The 20,388-nt window shown below is 41.2% G+C and overlaps 1 protein-coding gene across 1 annotated transcript in view; it reads right to left on the minus strand.

Moving 5' to 3' along the window:
* Positions 1–16,702, minus strand: part of rnf144b (ring finger protein 144B) — a 35,849-nt gene extending 19,147 nt beyond the window's left edge. The window contains 3 exon segments of the mRNA XM_061916505.1: positions 688–792; positions 5,195–5,441; positions 16,536–16,702. Coding sequence (XP_061772489.1) covers positions 688–792; positions 5,195–5,350 — 261 coding nt within the window. The 5' untranslated portion in view covers positions 5,351–5,441; positions 16,536–16,702.
* Positions 16,703–20,388: the final 3,686 nt, after the last annotated feature.

A 20,388-nucleotide genomic window follows, 5' to 3' on the forward strand; every position in this document is an offset into this window, starting at 1 on the left:
TTAAACCTATCTTGCCTTCTCCTGTAATTAGTTAATGCACAGGTCACATTTTCTTAATGCAATACTATATCTTCAAGTCAAAACCAAAACACTTGCTTCGAATGTGATTGCACTCAGCCATCATATCATATCATCTGTCCACAAAATAACTGTGTCACATACTATACATACATTTTACATGATGTTAATTATATTGGATGAATTTATATGCCAATTAAACTGGCACTTATTTCATTGAGATTACATATGAGGAACATTTAATTCGTATTCAGTAGTTTTGGTCTAAAATGTTTGCCGTAAAAGATTATCTGTAGCTTCCAATATTACTTTAATTTACATATATTGTACTATATTACTATTTAAAGTAACACACATCTTTATTTTACGCATTACTTAACAATTGTTTACCTAACCAATTGAAAACTATCACATTTTCTCACTGATAGGTTAGTTATTATTTTTCTATAGTTACTGTATTATTCCATAGTTACTTTCGCTTCTAGCTTTATCTTTGTGGCTCTTTTTTTTACAACAGTGAAAAAAGTTTTCTTTCAAGTGTCAACATGTTTTGGCTGAAATAGGATCCTACAGTTTGCTCACAAACTCTACTTTAGGTATTCATAGCTTTCAGTATTTGCTTTGTGGCATGCCTCGTGATATAAAAGTGTTTTTATTGGTGAAGCGTACCTCCGTGTCTAGCAACACGCCCATGTTTCTGCAATCCATATCTGGACAGGTGACAGGTTCACCCCCGCCCTCCTTGATAGCTAGCTGAACATACTGCTGCAGACACTAGCGGGATAGAAATGTCAGGTCAGCATTTATCAGTATTTGAAATTAGACAAACCAAATGTAGAACATTTTAAAATACATTCACATCTAGAGCTGGATTAAAAAGTAGTGTGTTGCTCAATTATGAAAATATGGAAGCTTATTGGGTTGTATCAACATTGAATTGCACAACTGTTGACAGATTTGAGGAACAAGAAAAAAAAGATGTGAATGTGACTTGTTGGGTAATATTCAACATTAAATCACATGCTCCCTTTTGCAACATACTGAGATAGGAAATAAAACACAGGCAGGTGTCTTGCAAACATTGATAGCTTAAAGTTTATGATTGCGTGTGCGTGCGTGCGTGTGTGTGTGTGTTTGCGCATGCGTCCGTGCGTTTGAATGCATGCAAGTGTTTTGGACATATTTTTTAGAACATTATCTTTAAAAGAAGAACTGCATTTTTTTGGGAGAATTTAGCCTCTCCACAATCCTTATGAGAGACAAGGACCCATATTTTTCTGTTTTTTTATGCATGCTAACTAGTTAATCAGGGGTCACCAACCTTTTTGAAAAAAAGAGCTACTTCTTGGGTACTGATTAATGCGAAGGGCTACCAGTTTGATACACACTTAAATAAATGGCCAGAAATAACCAATTTGCTCAATTTACCTTTAATAAATAAATCTATATATATATAAAAAAAATTGGTATTTATGTCTGTCACTCCGTCGTACATGTTTTTCCTTTTACGGAAGGTTTTTTGTAGAGAATAAATGATGAAAAAAACACTTAATTGAACGGTTTAAAAGAGGAGAAAACAGGGAAAAAATTTAAATTAAATTTTGAAACATAGTTTATCTCTAATTTCAACTCTTTAAAATTCAAAATTCAACCCCAAAAAATGAAGAGGAAAACTAGCTAATTTGAATCTTTTTGAAAAATTTTTTACTAATAATTTATGGAACATCATTAGTAATTTTTCCTGATTAAGATTCATTTTTGAATTTTGATGACATGTTTTAAATAGGATAAAATCCAATCTGCACTTTGTTAGATAACAAATTGGACCAAGACAAATCATTATTTCTTATACATTTTCCAGATTTTTTTTTTTTTTTTAATTCAAAAGACTTTGAAATAAGATTTAAATTTGAATCTACAGATTTTCTAGATTTGCCAGAATAATTTTTTTGAATTTAATATTTCACAAATATTTTTCGTCATAAAAACAGAAGCTAAAATGTAGAATTAAATTAAAATGTATTTATTATTCTTTACAATAAGAAAAAATAATTTACTTGAACATTGATTCAAATTGTCAGGAAAGAAAAGGAAGGAATTTAAAAGGTAAAAATGTATATGTGTTTAAAAATCCTAAATCATTTTTAAGGTTGTATTTTTTCTCTAAAATTGTCTTTCTGAAAGTCATAAGAAGCAAAATAAAAAATTAAACACATTTATTTAAACAAGTGAAAACCAATTCTTTAAAATATTTTCTTGGATTTCAAATTCTATTTGAGTTTTGTCTCTCTTAGAATTAAAAATGTTGAGCAAAGCGAGATCAGCTTGGTAGTATATAAATAAAATGTAAAAAATAGAGGCATCTCACTGGTAAGTGCTGCTTTTTGAGCTATTTTTAGAACAGGCCAGCGGGTGACTCATCTGGTCCTTACGGGCGACCTGGTGCCCACGGGCACTGTGTTGGTGACCCCTGTAGTAAATAAATGCCAGCAAACTTTGCTTACGATGGAGCCTATGGAAGTTGTTCTACTTTGCCTATAAAGTGCTTAAAAAACATCCAAACACCTCCATTAAGGTTTTATATTCTGTCCATGATGTAAGCCGATGTGCAATACAGTAGCAGGCACATTTATAATAACATTCAATATTTACATATTTTGATCATTTTAAGCATGTGGAGGCGCATTAATTAAAGAAAAAACGCACCACAACGTTTGCTTTTTCCTTCGACAACATCCCTGATTTAATACTCACTGCATAAATCATGGGAGCCAGCAAATATAATTAAACATTACTTACTGTACAATGTCTGCTGTTATTATGCCGACTGATGGGATGCTGATAGTGGAGAGACGCAGCTAACGGGCTGACAGCGGGCGGACAGAGGCATTCCAGACCAGAATGGAGGCCAGAAGGCGAGGCATGCGGCGGCGAGGAGAGGCGTGACGCACGCGGAGCGGCAGGACGGCAATCGGAGTCAGGTGCGTAGGACACACACCTGCTCACAATCTGCGCATCTGCTCCTAGACTTTAAGAGAGGCGAAGGGGGCACGATCGGGAGAGAGAGAGAGAGAGGAGGAAACCACGGCAACCCGACCACGAGAACGGCAAGATGAGTCCCCGCCACCGACGCAGCAGGCGAGCACCGAAATGTGCAGCGCGACCAGGAAGCAGGACCGGCGCACTAGAAATGGGCGCGCCCGACTGGCCCGAAGAAAGGCTGTGCGAACAAATAAAAGTAAATCAAACCTGCTACGACGCGTCGTGTGTCAAGTGTCCTCGCAACCCACACGGTGACGGCTGGGAGTCCGTCACATTGATATTTTGAAGTATGGCTCATAATTTCCGTGAAGAAAAAACGTCAAACAAAACGTCTTTGAGTCTAAATTGGCTACCAAACTTGACCAACTTCTCAGTTTATGTCCTCATCTTTTTACAACATACAGGCAAGAGGCATGATGTATAATTTAGAATTAACTTTGACGAGTTTCAAAACCAAAAAGTAGCTCACCGACTGATGACTATATAGCTGCATAAGGATTTTACCTCTCTCTCAATCTGCCACTACAAATAGGTCCTTAACGTTAGCGCTTAAAGTAACAATCGCTAATACATAGTTCATATTCAGGTCACGAAATGTAAATGGGGCATTGTTGGCGCTTTTTGGATGGTAATTTAGAGGGCTTATGGGCGGAACAGAGGACCTACCATTGACTCCATCGCAAGCAGACTTTTATTTATGTGAACTTACCAATTAGAATTCATTAAATAAGAAGATATGTGTTCTTGTATCTCATAAAGATTGTGAATTATAGGCAAAATTCCTCAAAAAACTGCTGTTCCCCTTTAAGGTTTGTCACAATTGGACAGACATCAACACCTCACCTTTCTATTTGTATTTCACAAAAGACATCATTGTACCTATTTTCAGTGTCAGCACAGGGTTTATAGCAGATCATAAACAGAGTGTGATTGTGGGAGTGATAGTTTTACAGTCCCTTGCCGTGTCTTATGACGACAGTTGGAGTAGAGCACTTTCATCATAGGGAAATATTTTCTGCATGGCACTAAACACGCAAATAAACAACATATAGTATAGTGTAATGCAGGGGTGCCCACACTTTTTCTGCAGGCGAGCTACTTTTCAATTGACCAACTCGAGGGGATCTACCTCATTTATATTTATTTATTTATGAAAGAGACATTTTTGTAAACAAGTTAAATGTGTTTAATGATAATACAAGCATGGGTAACACATATAGATGTCTTTCTTTCACAAAGACAAGAATATAAGTTGCTGTATTACCTGATTCTGATGACTTGCATTGATTGGAATCAGACAGTAATGATGATAACGCCCACATTTTCAAATGGAGGAGAAAAAAAGTTGTCCTTTCTGTACAATACCACATGAAAGTGGTTGGTTTTTGGCATCTAATTCATCCAGCTTCCATACACTTTACAAGAAAAACATTTGCGGCAAATTCCGTAGCTTGCTTGATTGACATTCACGGCACCCGAGGGTCTTGTGAGATGACGCTGGCTGCTGCCAGTTCATTATTATGAAAAAATGACAGAGAGGAAGGCGAGAAACACTTTTTATTTCAACAGACTTTCGCGCCGTCCCTTCCGTCAAAACTCTAAAGGCCGACTGCACATTTCCTATCTTCACAATAAAAGCCCTGCTTCATGCTGCCTGCGCTAACTAAATAAGAGTCTCGGAAAGCTGGCGTGCACAAGTGATGTGCACGCCAGCTTTCTGAGGGATCGATTGTGCACGCCAGTTTTCCGAGACTCTGTATTTAGTTAGCGCAGGCAGCATGAAGCAGGGCTTTTATTGTGAAGATAGGAAATGTGCAGTCGGCCTTTAGAGTTTTGACGGAAGGTACGGCGCGAGAGTCTGTTGAAATAAAAAGTGTTTCTCGCCTTCCTCTCGGTCATATTTTCATAATAATGATCTTGCAGCAGCCAGCGTCATCTCACAAGACCCTCCGGTACCGTGAATGTCATTTAAGTGACGTCTTGGTGAAGATTGATGATCACTCATTTTTAGGTCTATTTTTTTTTAAAAGCCTGGCCGGAGATCGACTGACACACCCCCCGCGGTCGACTGGTAGCTCGTGATCGACGTAATGGGCACGCCTGGTGTAATGATTAGAAGTTCGGTGCTACTTACAGTTGTACAGAAGATGCACCTGCAGCTGCGCAGCGTTGTGGTGAGTGCAAGTGTGTGCTTGCTGAGGCACAGCTTGCAGAAGACATCAGGACCAGGCCCGGGATCCGCGCTTATACGGGCACCCGGTTCTGAATCTGCATAAGTTGTGCTGTTCATGCTGTAATGACGTCAGGAGGGAATGATGACTGAATCGAGCTGCTTCTAGCTCCTCTTGTAACAACGAAGGCGTGTTGCATCCTGCATGTCCCTGAAAGGTGTATACAAACAAGAAGTGTGTTTACTACAGCAACATTAAAAAACCTCACACAACTGTTGTTACAACACTTTTTGTGAAAAGTTCAGTAAGTAGTTACATGTAGTTCTTTAAATCAGAGGTGAAGCATACTGACATGGGATGCCAGGGGCCAGTTACATTTTTGTTAAATACTGGATGTAAAAAGGTTAAATAAATAGATATTATAATGCATACTATATATATTTAAAGACAAAGTGTGTTACGCCTGTTCGGCATTGTGATGCCGGCTTCGATTCCCTCGTGGATGCGTCAACAAGTGAACACAACAAAGGTAAGAATATAAACAATTTATTTAACGAAAAGGATCTATGAAACAAAACACTGGTGCTAATGAAAAGCAAACCAAAGACGCTAGCATAAAAGCTAGGATATACAAAAATGAGAACTAAACTGGCACATAGACACATTAAAGAGTAAAACAAAACATACAGCATGAGAGCTGGAATAAACAAATGGCTGAGCGTGAAAAGATAGCGAGAATATACATACGATGACAGAGTGCAGGCGTAACTTGTTGCGTGAAAGCAAATATGGATCCCAGACTGAACAACAAAAGATGCAGGCTTATATAAGGTAGGTGATTAGTGAGGACAGGTGTGCAGGGCTGTGAGAAACAGGTGAAAACTGATAAGCTACCATGGTGACCGACTTAAACAGGAAATAATAGGATCAGATGGAGAGTGAAAATAAAAATGGAACAATAAACAATAATATGTGGAGGATCCAAAAAGCGGATCTCAACAAAGTGCAGAGTTATAATTGGTTATAAACCATATTTTGCTCTATTTTTCCATTTTTCTGGGTTTCTTTTGGTTTAATTTTACTTCAACATTGTCCTGTGGGCCCCTGGCGACACTTCTGACACCCCTGATTTATTAAGTATTCCTGGAACTATGTAATTATGTCGTATTTGATGCTAAGAATCGTAGTCACAAGACAGTGCATGTGATTTGGTGCATTGATGTTTGTATGTGGACTTTTATGTTTGAACACAGTGACCTCGAAAGACATGACATGACGATGGATGTTATTTTATTTTTTTATATTGTAAATAATAAAAAAATCCGATCATAAGTCTGCTTACAATGGAGCGTATGGGAGCAGCAGAATTCCACCTACAAAGATCTTAAAAAAACATCCCAACATCTCCATTGAGGTTGTATATACATGATGTAAGTATGTAAAGTACGTAATGGGCACATTTATAATAACATTTAATATTTACACATTTTTGATCATTTTAAGCATACGTGGCTTTCTCATTTTCGTCATCACTTTTTATTACTCACTGCAGACTTTATGAGCGCCAACAAACATAATAAAACATCACAGAATGTGCAAGGTCTGCTGTCGATAGGATGCCGACTGCCCGGATGTTCAGATATTCCCATTTCGATGAAGATATGTCTCATAATCCTCACGAAAAAATAGGGTGAGGGTGACATTTTCGGGTACTAAATGTCTGTCAAAGTGTACAAACTTGTCAGAAGACCCACTCAGAATTCTTCTGTCCAGGTGAAATGCATGATTTATGATCTAAAATGAACTAACAGGTAGCAAAGAAACGAGGAAACAGCAGACCACTAGATGAGATAAACATAGAGACACGAGGTAGTGATCACTGCGCCGCTTTAAATAGTTTGAGTGCGGTAAATCGGTTATACTTGTACAGCGCTTTTCTACCTTCAAGGTACTCAAAGCGCTTTGACAGTGGCAGATGGCATGCAAGGCCCTAACCATGACCCATCAGGAGCAAGGGTCTTGCCCAAGGGCACACCGGACACGACTAGGGTGGTGGAAGCTGGGAAGAAACCTACAACTAGAGATGGGGGAAATAATCAATTATTAAAAGGCACCGCAATTCGGACATGGACAATTATAAAATCCATTTGTAAACATCAATTTATTTATTGTCAATAAAGTATTGAAAACAGTACTAAGTTTTAGGTGACTACAGCGAGCCACCTCATCGAGAGATCCGATTAGCTCCTTTATTTTAGGACACTTACAGTATGTTCCAGTTTTGAACACATTTAAATTAATTTAATAAATGTCAATAAATTTTAACTGTTTTATTTTACAATTACCCTTTTTTTTTTAAGTGGCAAGTGATAAACACTTATTTGGTGAAGCAAAAATAAATGTAAAACCGCATCAATACCAATAAATTAAAAATGCATCAATAATCGATTTTTAATCAAATCGCAGCTCCTGAATCGTAATCGTAATAAAATCGTGAGGTGCCCAAAGTTTCTCACTAGCATGGCTGCTCTACCATCCGAGCCATGTCGCACTTATAATAACAATATCACTAATACTTGGTTAATATTCAAGTCACGAAATGTAAATGATGTATTGTTGGCACTTAAAGAATTGTTATTTATTGGATTTTATGGGTGAAATAATGGTGCTCCCATTGGCTCCGCTCTAAGCACACTTTTGTTTACGTTTATTTGATATTGCCAATATTTATGTATTTCATAATGATTGTGAACAATAGGCAAAATTAAAAAAAAAATGCTGTTGCCCTTTAAATACACAGCCAAAGAAACTCTTCTCTGTTTGATCGGGCTGCAGCAACACTGTCAGTTGTGATCTACATTTTAATCGGGTAATCTTTTGTTATCTACCATTACCAGTAAAGGGCAGTGGCCAGACTACGCCTCGGCCAGTCTTGGATGGAGATCTAAGATGCCTCCTTCCCTCCACCAGTTAGCACATTCAAAGCCTCCCGTGCCAGGGAAACGGTGTAGTGGTAGTCCTACCGGTCAGCCTGACCATAGCTCTGACAAACTTTTTCGACACTTAGGCAGCCCAATTTGTCAACGTGACTGTAGTGGTGTTAAAATGCCCTGAGTGGGAGAATCCACCAGCCTTGTAAGGCAATCTCCTAGTGTTTGGTGACATAAATAAAACACTCTTTCAAATTGTCTTGAACCAGCACAGAAGAGTACGGCTTATGAAATCAACATGCAATACAATGTCTAATCATCGTGTATCAGACCAGAGGGGTCTACCTACGGACCCTCACCAAACCAACAGGAGGGTACATAAGCAGCCCTGAACTTGGGTGAAAAATGCAACCAGGGGATCATATCAGCAGCTTCGGACAGTTATGATAAATGCGCCCACAGGAAAAAAAAATCAAGGAGAGCATTGAACATCTGCACCTACAATCCAGTATCAATCAATGACAATAATAACCATTCCTTAGATTGGGTGTGTAGAAAATTTTTGACTGGGCGGCCAAATTGGGCCTAAAAAATTTGTCCGGGAGCCAAAAAGCCAACTGCATGCTATAATATGTTTTGACATACATATTATTGTAATAGTATAATGGATGTATAATTAATAATTATTATAATTGGTTATTAAGAGCATGTGAAAATTTGACCCCGACCTCCTTAAAAATGTTTAACCAATTAGAAATATCAAGCAGTAAAATGCGCCAAATGTGGATAAGTGTGGAGAGAGTGTTTAGCAATTTTCCCATCATCCCTTATAATGGATTTAAATGGGGGTAGTTTGGATTATTTTTATGCTGATTGGATGTTTTTTATTATATTCACAAAGTTCAATGAGCAGGATGTGTTACGTGTGGCCATGTTTGTTTAATTTTTTTGTGTGCTGGTTGATTTATTTTTTTGGTCCATGACTAGGGAAGGTTTTTTGGATTGTGTCATATAGGTAAATGCTGTGCACAAATTCACACTGATGGAAAATGAATAGCCACTGACATGAGTTACTTTCATTGGGCAGCTATCACACCCCTGACTGTTGGTATACTATATGAAAACACTGCATGGCTAAATTTCATTCTCGTCTCGCGGAGCAAATTGAAGACGCCGTCAGGCTTTATTTGGCCCGTGGCCCGTAGTTTGGATGCCCCTCAGATACAATGCTTCATGAGCTCAAAAGTGTAAAATGGGATTCTCAGGGAAAAAGTTAAAGAAAGCAAGATCAAAATCCACGAAACAACAGGCCACAAATTGTTCTTTTGTACAACCAGACTTCATGATCAAACAGTGTCGGCTTTCTTCTAAACAAAACCGGTCTACCTCTAATAGAAGACAATTAACCTCTAATAGAAGACAATTAACCAATTTCTTTCAAGGCTGGTCTTCAAACAGTACTATTTCCCAACATGATCCCATTAGGACAAAGAAATCCCAGACTTTATGATAATATTTAACCAATTGTCAATGACATCCTAAATAGAGACCACCTCTTCATCACGGGAGAGTTCAATGGTACACTCGGTCAACTACACAATAAGTTCCATTCAGCAATTGGCAAACTTAACCCAAGTGGTGCAAATACCAAAGTAGAACTCATTGCTTGATTCTGTGTGAAAAATAATCTGCTAGTCACCAACATTATATTTCAAAAGATATCACTCTTTACTTGGATGTACCATGATGGCAAGCTTATACATCAAAGAGACTTCATCCTGTCACAAAAACCATCAATAAGACTAAATATTCTTGACAGCTCAGCACTAAACACTCAAGACAGACAATCGCATGATACGCGTAATAATACTGTTTCTCCTGGCCACAAATAAAAAAGCCTGCTTCAAAACTTAACATAAAACAACTCAAATATCCAGAAGTAGCTGTACGTTTTCACATAAGCTTGCAGAACCTTTTTACCAGTCTTGAATCAAAAACACACTAAGAAAGCACACACAACACTATTTAACAGCGTAAATGATGCCTCTAAGGCATAGGTGTCAAACTCTGGCCCGCGGGCCATATTTGGCCCGCCATGTAATTTCATTTGGCCCTTGAGGCAATATCAATTTAACATTAGAGCTGGCCCGCCGGTGTTATACAGCGGTGCCGCTGTAACACCGCATTCACCGATTTCCCAGGAGACTCTCGAATTTCAGTGCCCCTCCCGAAAATCTCCCGGTGCAACCATTCTCCCGAATTCCACCCGGACAACAATATTGGGGGTGTGCCTTAAAGGCACTGCCTTTAGCGTCCCCTACAACCTGTCGTCAAGTCTTTTTTTCCTCCTCACAAACAGCGTGCTGGCCCAGTCAGGTAATATATGTGGCTTCTACACACATGTAAATAAATGCAAGGCATACTTGATCAACAGCATACAGGTCACACTGAGGGTGGCCATACAAACAACTTTAACACTGTTACAAATATGCGCCACACTGTGAACCCACACCAAACAAGAATGACCAACACATTTCGGGAGAACATCCGCACCGTAACACAACAGAACAAATACCCAGAACCCTTGCAGCACTAACTATTCCGGACCGCTACAATATACACACCCTCCCTGCTACCAACAAACCCCGCCCCCCTAACCCCACCCACCTGAGCCCCGACATTAACTGAGCAGTAAAAAAGCCTGAATCGTTGATATATTCATTATTTTATTTTCAAATGTATTAGCTTTTTGAAAAATTTCATGTTAATATCTACCTCAGAAGGGTGCAAATACAAAAGAGGCATTCCATTTTTATTTAAATTTGATTTGATATGCCATTGATATTTTTTAATTATTATTATTATTATTTTAAACTCAATTTTGCATGTCACTATAAAGTTATATAAGCCTTGATTGTTCAATATTCAATGAAAAACTTGTTTGGGTCACTATTAAAAGATGAATTTGTTCAACCTCGGCCCGCGGCTTTGTTCAGTTTTAAATTTTGGCCCACTCTGTATTTGAGTTTGACACCCCTGGTCTAAGGTAACACTCCCAAGGAACACTGAACCCATTCTAGAATTTATGCCAAACTAAACAAGCAATCTCCAAGAAACACAAAATAAGAAAATAAAATGGCTCCTCATTTAAATCCAAGAAGCTGGTGAAAAAAGGACCAACTGAACCATACTGAGTATTAGGGTTGGGCGATACATCGAGTTTGTAAGATATATCAATATAGTTTTTTAAACAAGATATGAATTAAGAAAATATCGTAATATCTGTATAATTTATTTCACGTTAAAATAACCAAACACCGCTTATTTGGTTGTGTTCCTTGTTCTCCCCCGCTGCCCACTCCCTCTCATGGGCTACTAAACCCCTCACCTTCCTCCTTCCAAGATGTGCTTGCACGTATAAGAACATCCATGATCGGTTGGTTGTTTACTATGACGAGTCACGATTGGTTGAGATTAAGGCAAAACATTAGGGACAGGCCAGTAAGAGGCAAGATAGGGCGGGTCATGGAACCTGGAAGGGAAATCACAACAGACATCCCAAATGAGACGAGAGAGTTAGAGAAGAGAAGAGGGAATATTCAAGCGGGCGATTTATATATTAAAAAAACTAGTGGAAGATGGCAGAGAGATTCTCTTATTTAGATTTTTCTTTTAGCGATGTAGACGACGTCCAGGAAACCCATAAAGCGTCTACTTGGCCACATTTGGACAAATGTATGCGTCTGGTTAAAACATTAATCTCAGTTGTTTATCATGTAAGCCCAAATCTTAACTGTTCTCGAGTTGCCAAACCGGGCATATTTCGCACGATTGATGCTGCCGAAGTGAGGAAGATCATAACCGCACAATTAAACTTACTTGGCGCTGACCATGGTTCTCGGCCGGAAAAGGGTGGAATGCCATCTCCGGGTTGGGGAGGAGACCCTGCCCCAATTGGAGGAGTTCAAGTACCTAGGAGTCTTGTTCACGAGTGGGGGAAGAGTGGATCGTGAGATCGACAGGCGGATCGGTGCGGCGTCTTCAGTAATGCGGACGTTGTACCGATCCGTTGTGGTGAAGAAGGAGCTGAGCCGGAAGGCAAAGCTCTCAATTTACTGGTCGATCTACGTTCCCATCCTCACCTATGGTCATGAGCTTTGGGTCATGACCGAAAGGATAGGATCACGGGTACAAGCGGCCGAAATGAGTTTCCTCCGCCGTGTGGCGGGGCTCTCCCTTAGAGATAGGGTGAGAAGCTCTGCCATCCGGGAGGAACTCAAAGTAAAGCCGCTGCTCCTTCACATCGAGAGGAGCCAGATGAGGTGGTTCGGGCATCTGGTCAGGATGCCACCCGAACGCCTCCCTAGGGAGGTGTTTAGGGCACGTCCAGCTGGTAAGAGGCCACGGGGAAGACCCAGGACACGTTGGGAAGACTATGTCTCCCGGCTGGCCTGGGAACGCCTCGGGATCCCCCGGGAAGAGCTAGACGAAGTGGCTGGGGAGAGGGAAGTCTGGGCTTCCCTGCTTAGGCTGTTGCCCCCGCGACCCGACCTCGGATAAGCGGAAGAAGATGGATGGATGGATGGATGGGCGCTGACCAGAACCGTATGCAACTCAGTAGTATTCTTCCTCCAAACACGACGAGTTGAGTTTATACCAAAATGGATACATGGATGATACAGCAGAGGATTGGGAGAATGTCATGTGGTCAGATGAAACCGAAATACAACTTTTTGGTATAAACTCAACTCGTCGTGTTTGGAGGAAGAAGAATACTGAGTTGCATCCCAAGAACACCACACCTACTGTGAAGCATGGGGGTGGAAACATCATGCTTTGGGGCTGTTTTTCTGCTAAGGGGACAGGACGATTGATCCGTGTTAAGGAAAGAATGAATGGGGCCATGTATCGTGAGATTTTGAGCCAAAACCTCCTTCCATCAGTGAGAGCTTTGAATGGTTGACCAAATACTTATTTTCCACCATAATTTACAAATAAATTCTTTAAAATTCCTACAATGTGAATTCCTGGATTTTTTTTTCACATTCTGTCTCTCACAGTTGAAGTGTACCTATGATGAAAATTACAGACCTCTGTCATCATTTTAAGTGGGAGAACTTGCTCAATCGGTGGCTGACTAAATACTTTTTTGCCCCAATGTAAGGGGGTTATTGTTTATTGTGAGCTAACTGTGGTGCTGAATTTCCCCCAGGGATCAATAACGTACTTTCTATTCTTCCATCCATCCATCCATCTTCCTCCGCTTATATTCTATTATATGTTACCTGCGACACAAGATGCTTACCAACCGGGCAGAGGAACCATTGAGCAAATATTAGCCCAGGAACAAATAACTGAGAAGTCAATTGCATTTTACAATGCCGTACATATTAAGTTCATTGACTTCACAAAAGCCTTTGGTGATATCAAACTTTCCTGCCTATGCAGCCTGCATCAATGAACAAAAATACAAAGTCCTTCTGGAAGAATCATATGGAAATTCAAAAGCATACATCAAAACAAAAAACAGCACTTATAATACAACGTAAAAACAAATGCCCCTCTGGTTCCTCGATCGGTGGCCACAATCTTTCCAATCTGAGCTACAAAAACGACATTACGGTCATAAGCAACGCACATCACGAACTACAAAAAAATGTCTATCTCCTCGCTAAATATGCAGCGGAAGTCGGCTTGAAAATTCATGTCTCCAAATTTTTATTTTGATTTGACTCAAACTGTAACTCCTAGATGGATATCAGAAAGTTATTCGCCCGCAGCAGGGAAGAAGCAGCAAGGAATGAGAGATGTAAGTGAAGTCCTAGCTAGCTAGGCAACATCATTGTCTTAAGTTGATGCTAAGTTAGCTAACGTTATTCCTTGTATCAAGACAAACATATTCATTTGCTGTTACGAGCTGTCGGGGGAATTTCTAATCAACATGAAACATAATGTTGGTTATTGTCTGCTGGTTCTGCATCACTGATGATTTGGAGTAAGCATGTGTGAGTTGAGTGCTTCTCAAATGGTTTATCTTCAGGAAGAAAAACATTTTTCCATATCATCAAGTCGTGAGCCAAATTTTTAAATCATTCAAGTTTATTTCCCAGAAAAATAGCACAGTAGACTTGTCTTGTTAATCGGTGTGACTTTGACTCAAATAATCTTGTTTTGTCACCAGAAAAATGGCGACAGCTAAAGTATCTGGTTTTGTTTCCAGAAAAAATAATAACATTTATGTATTTGTTTTTAGAAAGATGGCTGAAAATATCGGGTTTTGTTGCCCCATTTAGATTTAAAAAAATATATATTTCCATGTCTGTACTGAGTCCTCCTCCAACTTGTTAGTCGGTTTGCCTTTTGCTAAAATACTCACTAATAGTCACTAGAAAAATGGCTAAAAATATCTGGCTTTGTTGCTAATTTGATTTTTTTTCTCCCTAAACTTTTTTTTTTTTCATGCACACATGTGACTGCGACTCACTGAAAATGACACACAATCCACTTTTATGTCACGACCCAGCAGTTGGGAACCACTGGTCAACTGTATAACAGTTACTGTAATATTTCCATGTCTGTCCAGAGTGATTGACCACTTGGCAAAAATGAAAACAAGACGTTACAGTTTACTTCTCAGAAAATGATTCCCTGAACAGACACACAACAGTTGTTCATTTATTCTACTACTGTGGCTTTATTGTTTTGTGTATATTTCATAGTTTTGTCTATCTGAAATTAGCCACATTGCCATAAATGGAAATTAAATAATATAAAAGAACCCAGAGATGTAGGGCTGCTTTATTTTTTGTTTTACTTTTGTAGATGTTAAATTTGCAGATGATTACTGCAATGGGGCGGTATAGCTCGGTTGGTAGAGTGGCCGTGCCAGCAACTTGAGGATTGCAGGTTCGATTCCCGCTTCCGCCATCCTGGTCACTGCCGTTGTGTCCTTGGGCAAGACACTTTACCCAATTGCTCCCAGTGCCACCCACACTGGTTTAAATGTAACTTAGATATTGGGTGTCACTATGTAAAGCGCTTTGAGTCACTAGAGAAAAGCGCTATACAAATATAATTCACTTCACTTCACAAATATTTCAAAAAGATTCATTGCTCTTCTTTTTTGCTTTTACCAGTAGCAGTTTAGAAGTCTGGAGTCAAAAAGTGCACAAGTAGGTCAAATGCATGAGTTAATTTCAGGTGGTTAATCAAAGATCCATACAACATAATCTGATATGATTTCATAGTTTAAAGCACTATTTATGTATTTTTTATGATAAATAAGTGCTTAAAAAGTTTCCTCCGCCGTGTGGCGGGGCTCTCCCTTAGAGATAGGGTGAGAAGCTCTGCCATCCGGGAGGAACTCAAAGTAAAGCCGCTGCTCCTCCACATCGAGAGGAGCCAGATGAGGTGGTTCGGGCATCTGGTCAGGATGCCACCCGAACGCCTCCCGAGGAAGGTGTTTAGGGCACGTCCAACCGGTAGGAGGCCACGGGGAAGACCCAGGACACGTTGGGAAGACTATGTCTCCCGGCTGGCCTGGGAACGCTTCGGGATCCCCCGGGAAGATCTAGACGAAGTGGCTGGGGAGAGGGAAGTCTGGGCTTCCCTGCTTAGGCTGCTGCCACCGCGACCCGACCTCGGATAAGCGGAAGAAGATGGATGGATGGATGGATGGAAGTGCTTAAAAAATGTTTTCGCTTGCACGCTTTGCACGCTCACATGAATTATTTGTGCCCCAGTACAGTATTAGGTCTAGTGACGCCCCTGCCCTCGCCCCATTCTTGTTTGTGAATTACTTAGCATTTCATGGAAGCTGCTTTTATACCCAATCATGGCACCCACCTGTTCCCAATTAGCCTGCACACCTGTGGGATGTTCCAAATAAGTGTTTGATGAGCATTCCTCAACTTTATCAGTATTTATTGCCACCTTTCCCAACTTCTTTGTCACGTGTGGCTGGCATCAAATTCTAAAGTTAATGATTATTTGCAACAAAAACAAAAATGTTTATCAGTTTGAACATCAAATATGTTGTCTTTGTAGCATATTCAACTGAATATGGGTTGAAAATGATTTGCAAACCATTGTATTCTGTTTATATTTACATATAACACAATTTCCCAGCTCATATAGAAACGGGGTTTGTAAATAGGAAGCACTGAAGGTAAGTCAAGTGTGTACCAGAGTATCCAAATAACATTTAACGATACAAACTCTGTCAAAACTGCCATTGCACGCAAGATATCATTTGACAGTCGCGAAATGATTGTACCCAGGCGGAGTATTTAGAAGCATGTTGAATAACTGACGCAGTTATTACACGGAAGCTCTTCATATATGAAAAGCTTCCGTGTACAGTGGTGACGCTTACCTTGCCGGTGGACAACTCGGTGAAGAAACTGCGAAGGTCCTGATAGCTACACTGACACTTCTGTTCTTATATGTTGTTTCAACAAACGCCCCTTCCAACTCCGAACTCCTACTTCTGGATCCACATTAAGGAAACTGCTGTTTGCGACTCCTCCTGCTGGTAATACAGTGTGGATGCTGCGTTTAAGGACAGTCAGAAAACACATGCTTGGTCTAAATGCCCCATATCAAGTCAAATCAAATCCACTTTATTTATAAAGCACATTTAAAATTCACCACAGGGGTAGCCAAAGTGCTGTACGATGGGCAGGTTAAAAGATAACACGAGAACCGAGCAAACAACACAACACAAACATCCATCCATCCATCCATTTTCTACCGCTTATTCCAGGGGTGCCCATTACGTCGATCGCGAGCTACCAGTCGACCGCGGGGGGTGTGTCAGTCGATCTCCAGCCAGGCTTTTAAAAAAAAATAGACCTAAAAATTAGTGATCATCAATCTTCACCAAGACGTCACTTAAATGACATTCACGGTACCGGAGGGTCTTGTGAGATGACGCTGGCTGCTGCAAGATCATTATTATGAAAATATGACCGAGAGGAAGGCGAGAAACACTTTTTATTTCAACAGACTCTCGAGCCGTACCTTCCGTCAAAACTCTAAAGGCCGACTGCACATTTCCTATCTTCACAATAAAAGCCCTGCTTCATGCTGCCTGCGCTAACTAAATACAGAGTCTCGGAAAACTGGCGTGCACAAGCGATCCCTCAGAAAGCTGGCGTGCACATCACTTGTGCACGCCAGCTTTCCGAGACTCTTATTTTGTTAGCGCAGGCGGCATGAAGCAGGGCTTTTATTGTGAAGATAGGAAATGTGCAGTCGGCCTTTAGAGTTTTGACGGAAGGGACGGCGCGAAAGTCTGTTGAAATAAAAAGTGTTTCTCGCCTTCCTCTCTGTCATTTTTTCATAATAATGAACTGGCAGCAGCCAGCGTCATCTCACAAGACCCTCGGGTGCCGTGAATGTCAATCAAGCAAGCTACGGAATTTGCCGCCAATGTTTTTCTTGTAAAGTGTATGGAAGCTGGATGAATTAGATGCCAAAAACCAACCACTTTCATGTGGTATTGTACAGAAAGGACAACTTTTTTTCTCCTCCATTTGAAAATGTGGGCGTTATCATCATTACTGTCTGATTCCAATCAATGCAAGTCATCAGAATCAGGTAATACACCAACTTATATTCTTGTCTTTGTGAAAGAAAGACATCTATATGTGTTACACATGCTTGTATTATCATTAAACACATTTAACTTGTTTACAAAAATGTCTCTTTCATAAATAAATAAATATAAATGATATATATAAATGAGGTAGATCCCCTCGAGTTGGTCAATTGAAAAGTAGCTCGCCTGCAGGAAAAGTGTGGGCACCCCTGGCTTATTCCCTTTTGGAGTCGCGGGGGGCGCTGGCGCCTATCTCAGCTACAATCGGGCGGAAGGCGGGGTACACCCTGGACAAGTCGCCACCTCATCGCAGGGCCAACACAGATAGACAGACAACATTCACACTCAGATTCACACACTAGGGCCAATTTAGTGTTGCCAATCAACCTATCCCCAGGTGCATGTCTTTGGAAGTGGGAGGAAGCCGGAGTACCCGGAGGGAACCCACGCAGTCACGGGGAGAACATGCAAACTCCACACAGAAAGATCCCGAGCCTGGATTTGAACCCAGGACTGCAGGACCTTCGTATTGTGAGGCAGACGCACTAACCCCTCTTCCACCGTGAAGCCCTAGGATGGATATCATTCAGTGTTAAAAGCCAAGGAATAAAAGTATGTTTTTAAGAGAGATTTAAAAACAGGAAGAGAGGAGGCTTGGCTAACACTCAGAGGTAGATCGTTCCAGAGCTTGGGAGCAGCAGCGGTGAAAGCTCTGTCACCTCTAAGCTTCAGTCTTGTGTCAGGGACCGGCAGTAGCAGCTGATCGGCCGATCTTAGGGATCGAGTGGGGCAGTAAGGCTGAGGGAGGTCGGAGAGATATGTTGGCACGAGGTTGTTTAGAGCAGTGGTTCTCAACCTTTTTTCAGTGATGTACCCCCTGTGAAATTTTTTTTAATTCAAGTACCCCCTAATCAGAGCAAAGCATTTTTGGTTGAAAAAAAGAGATAAATAAATAAAATACAGCACTATGTCATCAATTTCGGATTTATTCAACTGTATAACGGTGGAAAATATTGTTAATTTGTACTGTTTTTTCTTGAACTATTTGGAAAAAAAGATATAAAAATAACTAAAACCTTGTTGAAAAATAAACAAGTGATTTAATTATAAATAAAGATTTCTACAAATAAAAGTAATCATCAACTTAAAGTGCCCTCTTTGGGGATTGTAATAGAGATCCATCTGGATTCATGAACTTAATTCGAAACATTTCTTCACAAAAAAAGAAATCTTTAACATCAGTATTTATAGAACATGTCCACAAAAAAATCTAGCTGTCAACACTGTTGCATTTCTTTTCACAGTTTATGAACTTACATTCAAATTTTGTTGAAGTATCCATCCATCCATCCATCCATCATCCTCCGCTTATCCGAGGTCGGGTCACGGGGGCAGCAGCCTAAGCAGGGAAACCCAGACTTTCCTCTCCCCAGCCACTTCGTCTAGCTCTTCCCGGGGGATCCCGAGGTGTTCCCAGGCCAGCCGGGAGACATAGTCTTCCCAACGTGTCCTGGGTCTTCCCCGTGGCCTCCTACCGGTTGGACGTGCCCTAAACACCTCCCTAGGGAGGCGTTCGGGTGGCATCCTGACCAGATGCCCGAACCACCTCATCTGGCTCCTCTCGATGTGGAGGAGCAGCGGCTTTACTTTGAGTTCCTCCCGGATGGCAGAGCTTCTCACCCTATCTCTAAGGGAGAGCCCCGCCACACGGCGGAGGAAACTCATTTCGGCCGCTTGTACCCGTGATCCTATCCTTTCGGTCATGACCCAAAGCTCATGACCATAGGTGAGGATGGGAACGTAGATCGACCGGTAAATTGAGAGCTTTGCCTTCCGGCTCAGCTCCTTCTTCACCACAACGGATCGATACAACGTCCGCATTACTGAAGACGCCGCACCGATCCGCCTGTCGGTCTCACGATCCACTCTTCCCCCACTCGTGAACGAGACTCCTAGGTACTTGAACTCCTCCACTTAGGGCAGGGTCTCCTCCCCAACCCGGAGATGGCATTCCACCCTTTTCCGGGCGAGAACCATGGACTCGGACTTGGAGGTGCTGATTCTCATTCCGGTCGCTTCACACTCGGCTGCGAACCGATCCAGTGAGAGCTGAAGATCCCGGTCAGATGAAGCCATCAGGACCACATCATCTGCAAAAAGCAGAGACCTAATCCTGCGGTCACCAAACCGGAACCCCTCAACGCCTTGACTGCGCCTAGAAATTCTGCCCATAAAAGTTATGAACAGAATCGGTGACAAAGGACAGCCTTGGCGGAGTCCAACCCTCACTGGAAATGTGTCCGACTTACTGCCGGCAATGCGGACCAAGCTCTGGCACTGATCATACAGGGAGCGGACCGCCACAATAAGACAGTCCGATACCCCATACTCTCTGAGCACTCCCCACAGGACTTCCCGAGGGACACGGTCGAATGCCTTCTCCAAGTCCACAAAGCACATGTAGACTGGTTGGGCAAACTCCCATGCACCCTCAAGAACCCTGCCCAGAGTATAGAGCTGGTCCACAGTTCCACGACCAGGACGAAAACCACACTGTTCCTCCTGAATCCGAGGTTCGACTGTAGCCTCCTCTCCAGTACACCTGAATAAACCTTACCGGGAAGGC

Source organism: Nerophis ophidion, linkage group LG11 (genome assembly GCF_033978795.1).
Source record: "Nerophis ophidion isolate RoL-2023_Sa linkage group LG11, RoL_Noph_v1.0, whole genome shotgun sequence".
In the NCBI taxonomy this organism is placed as follows: domain Eukaryota; kingdom Metazoa; phylum Chordata; class Actinopteri; order Syngnathiformes; family Syngnathidae; genus Nerophis; species Nerophis ophidion.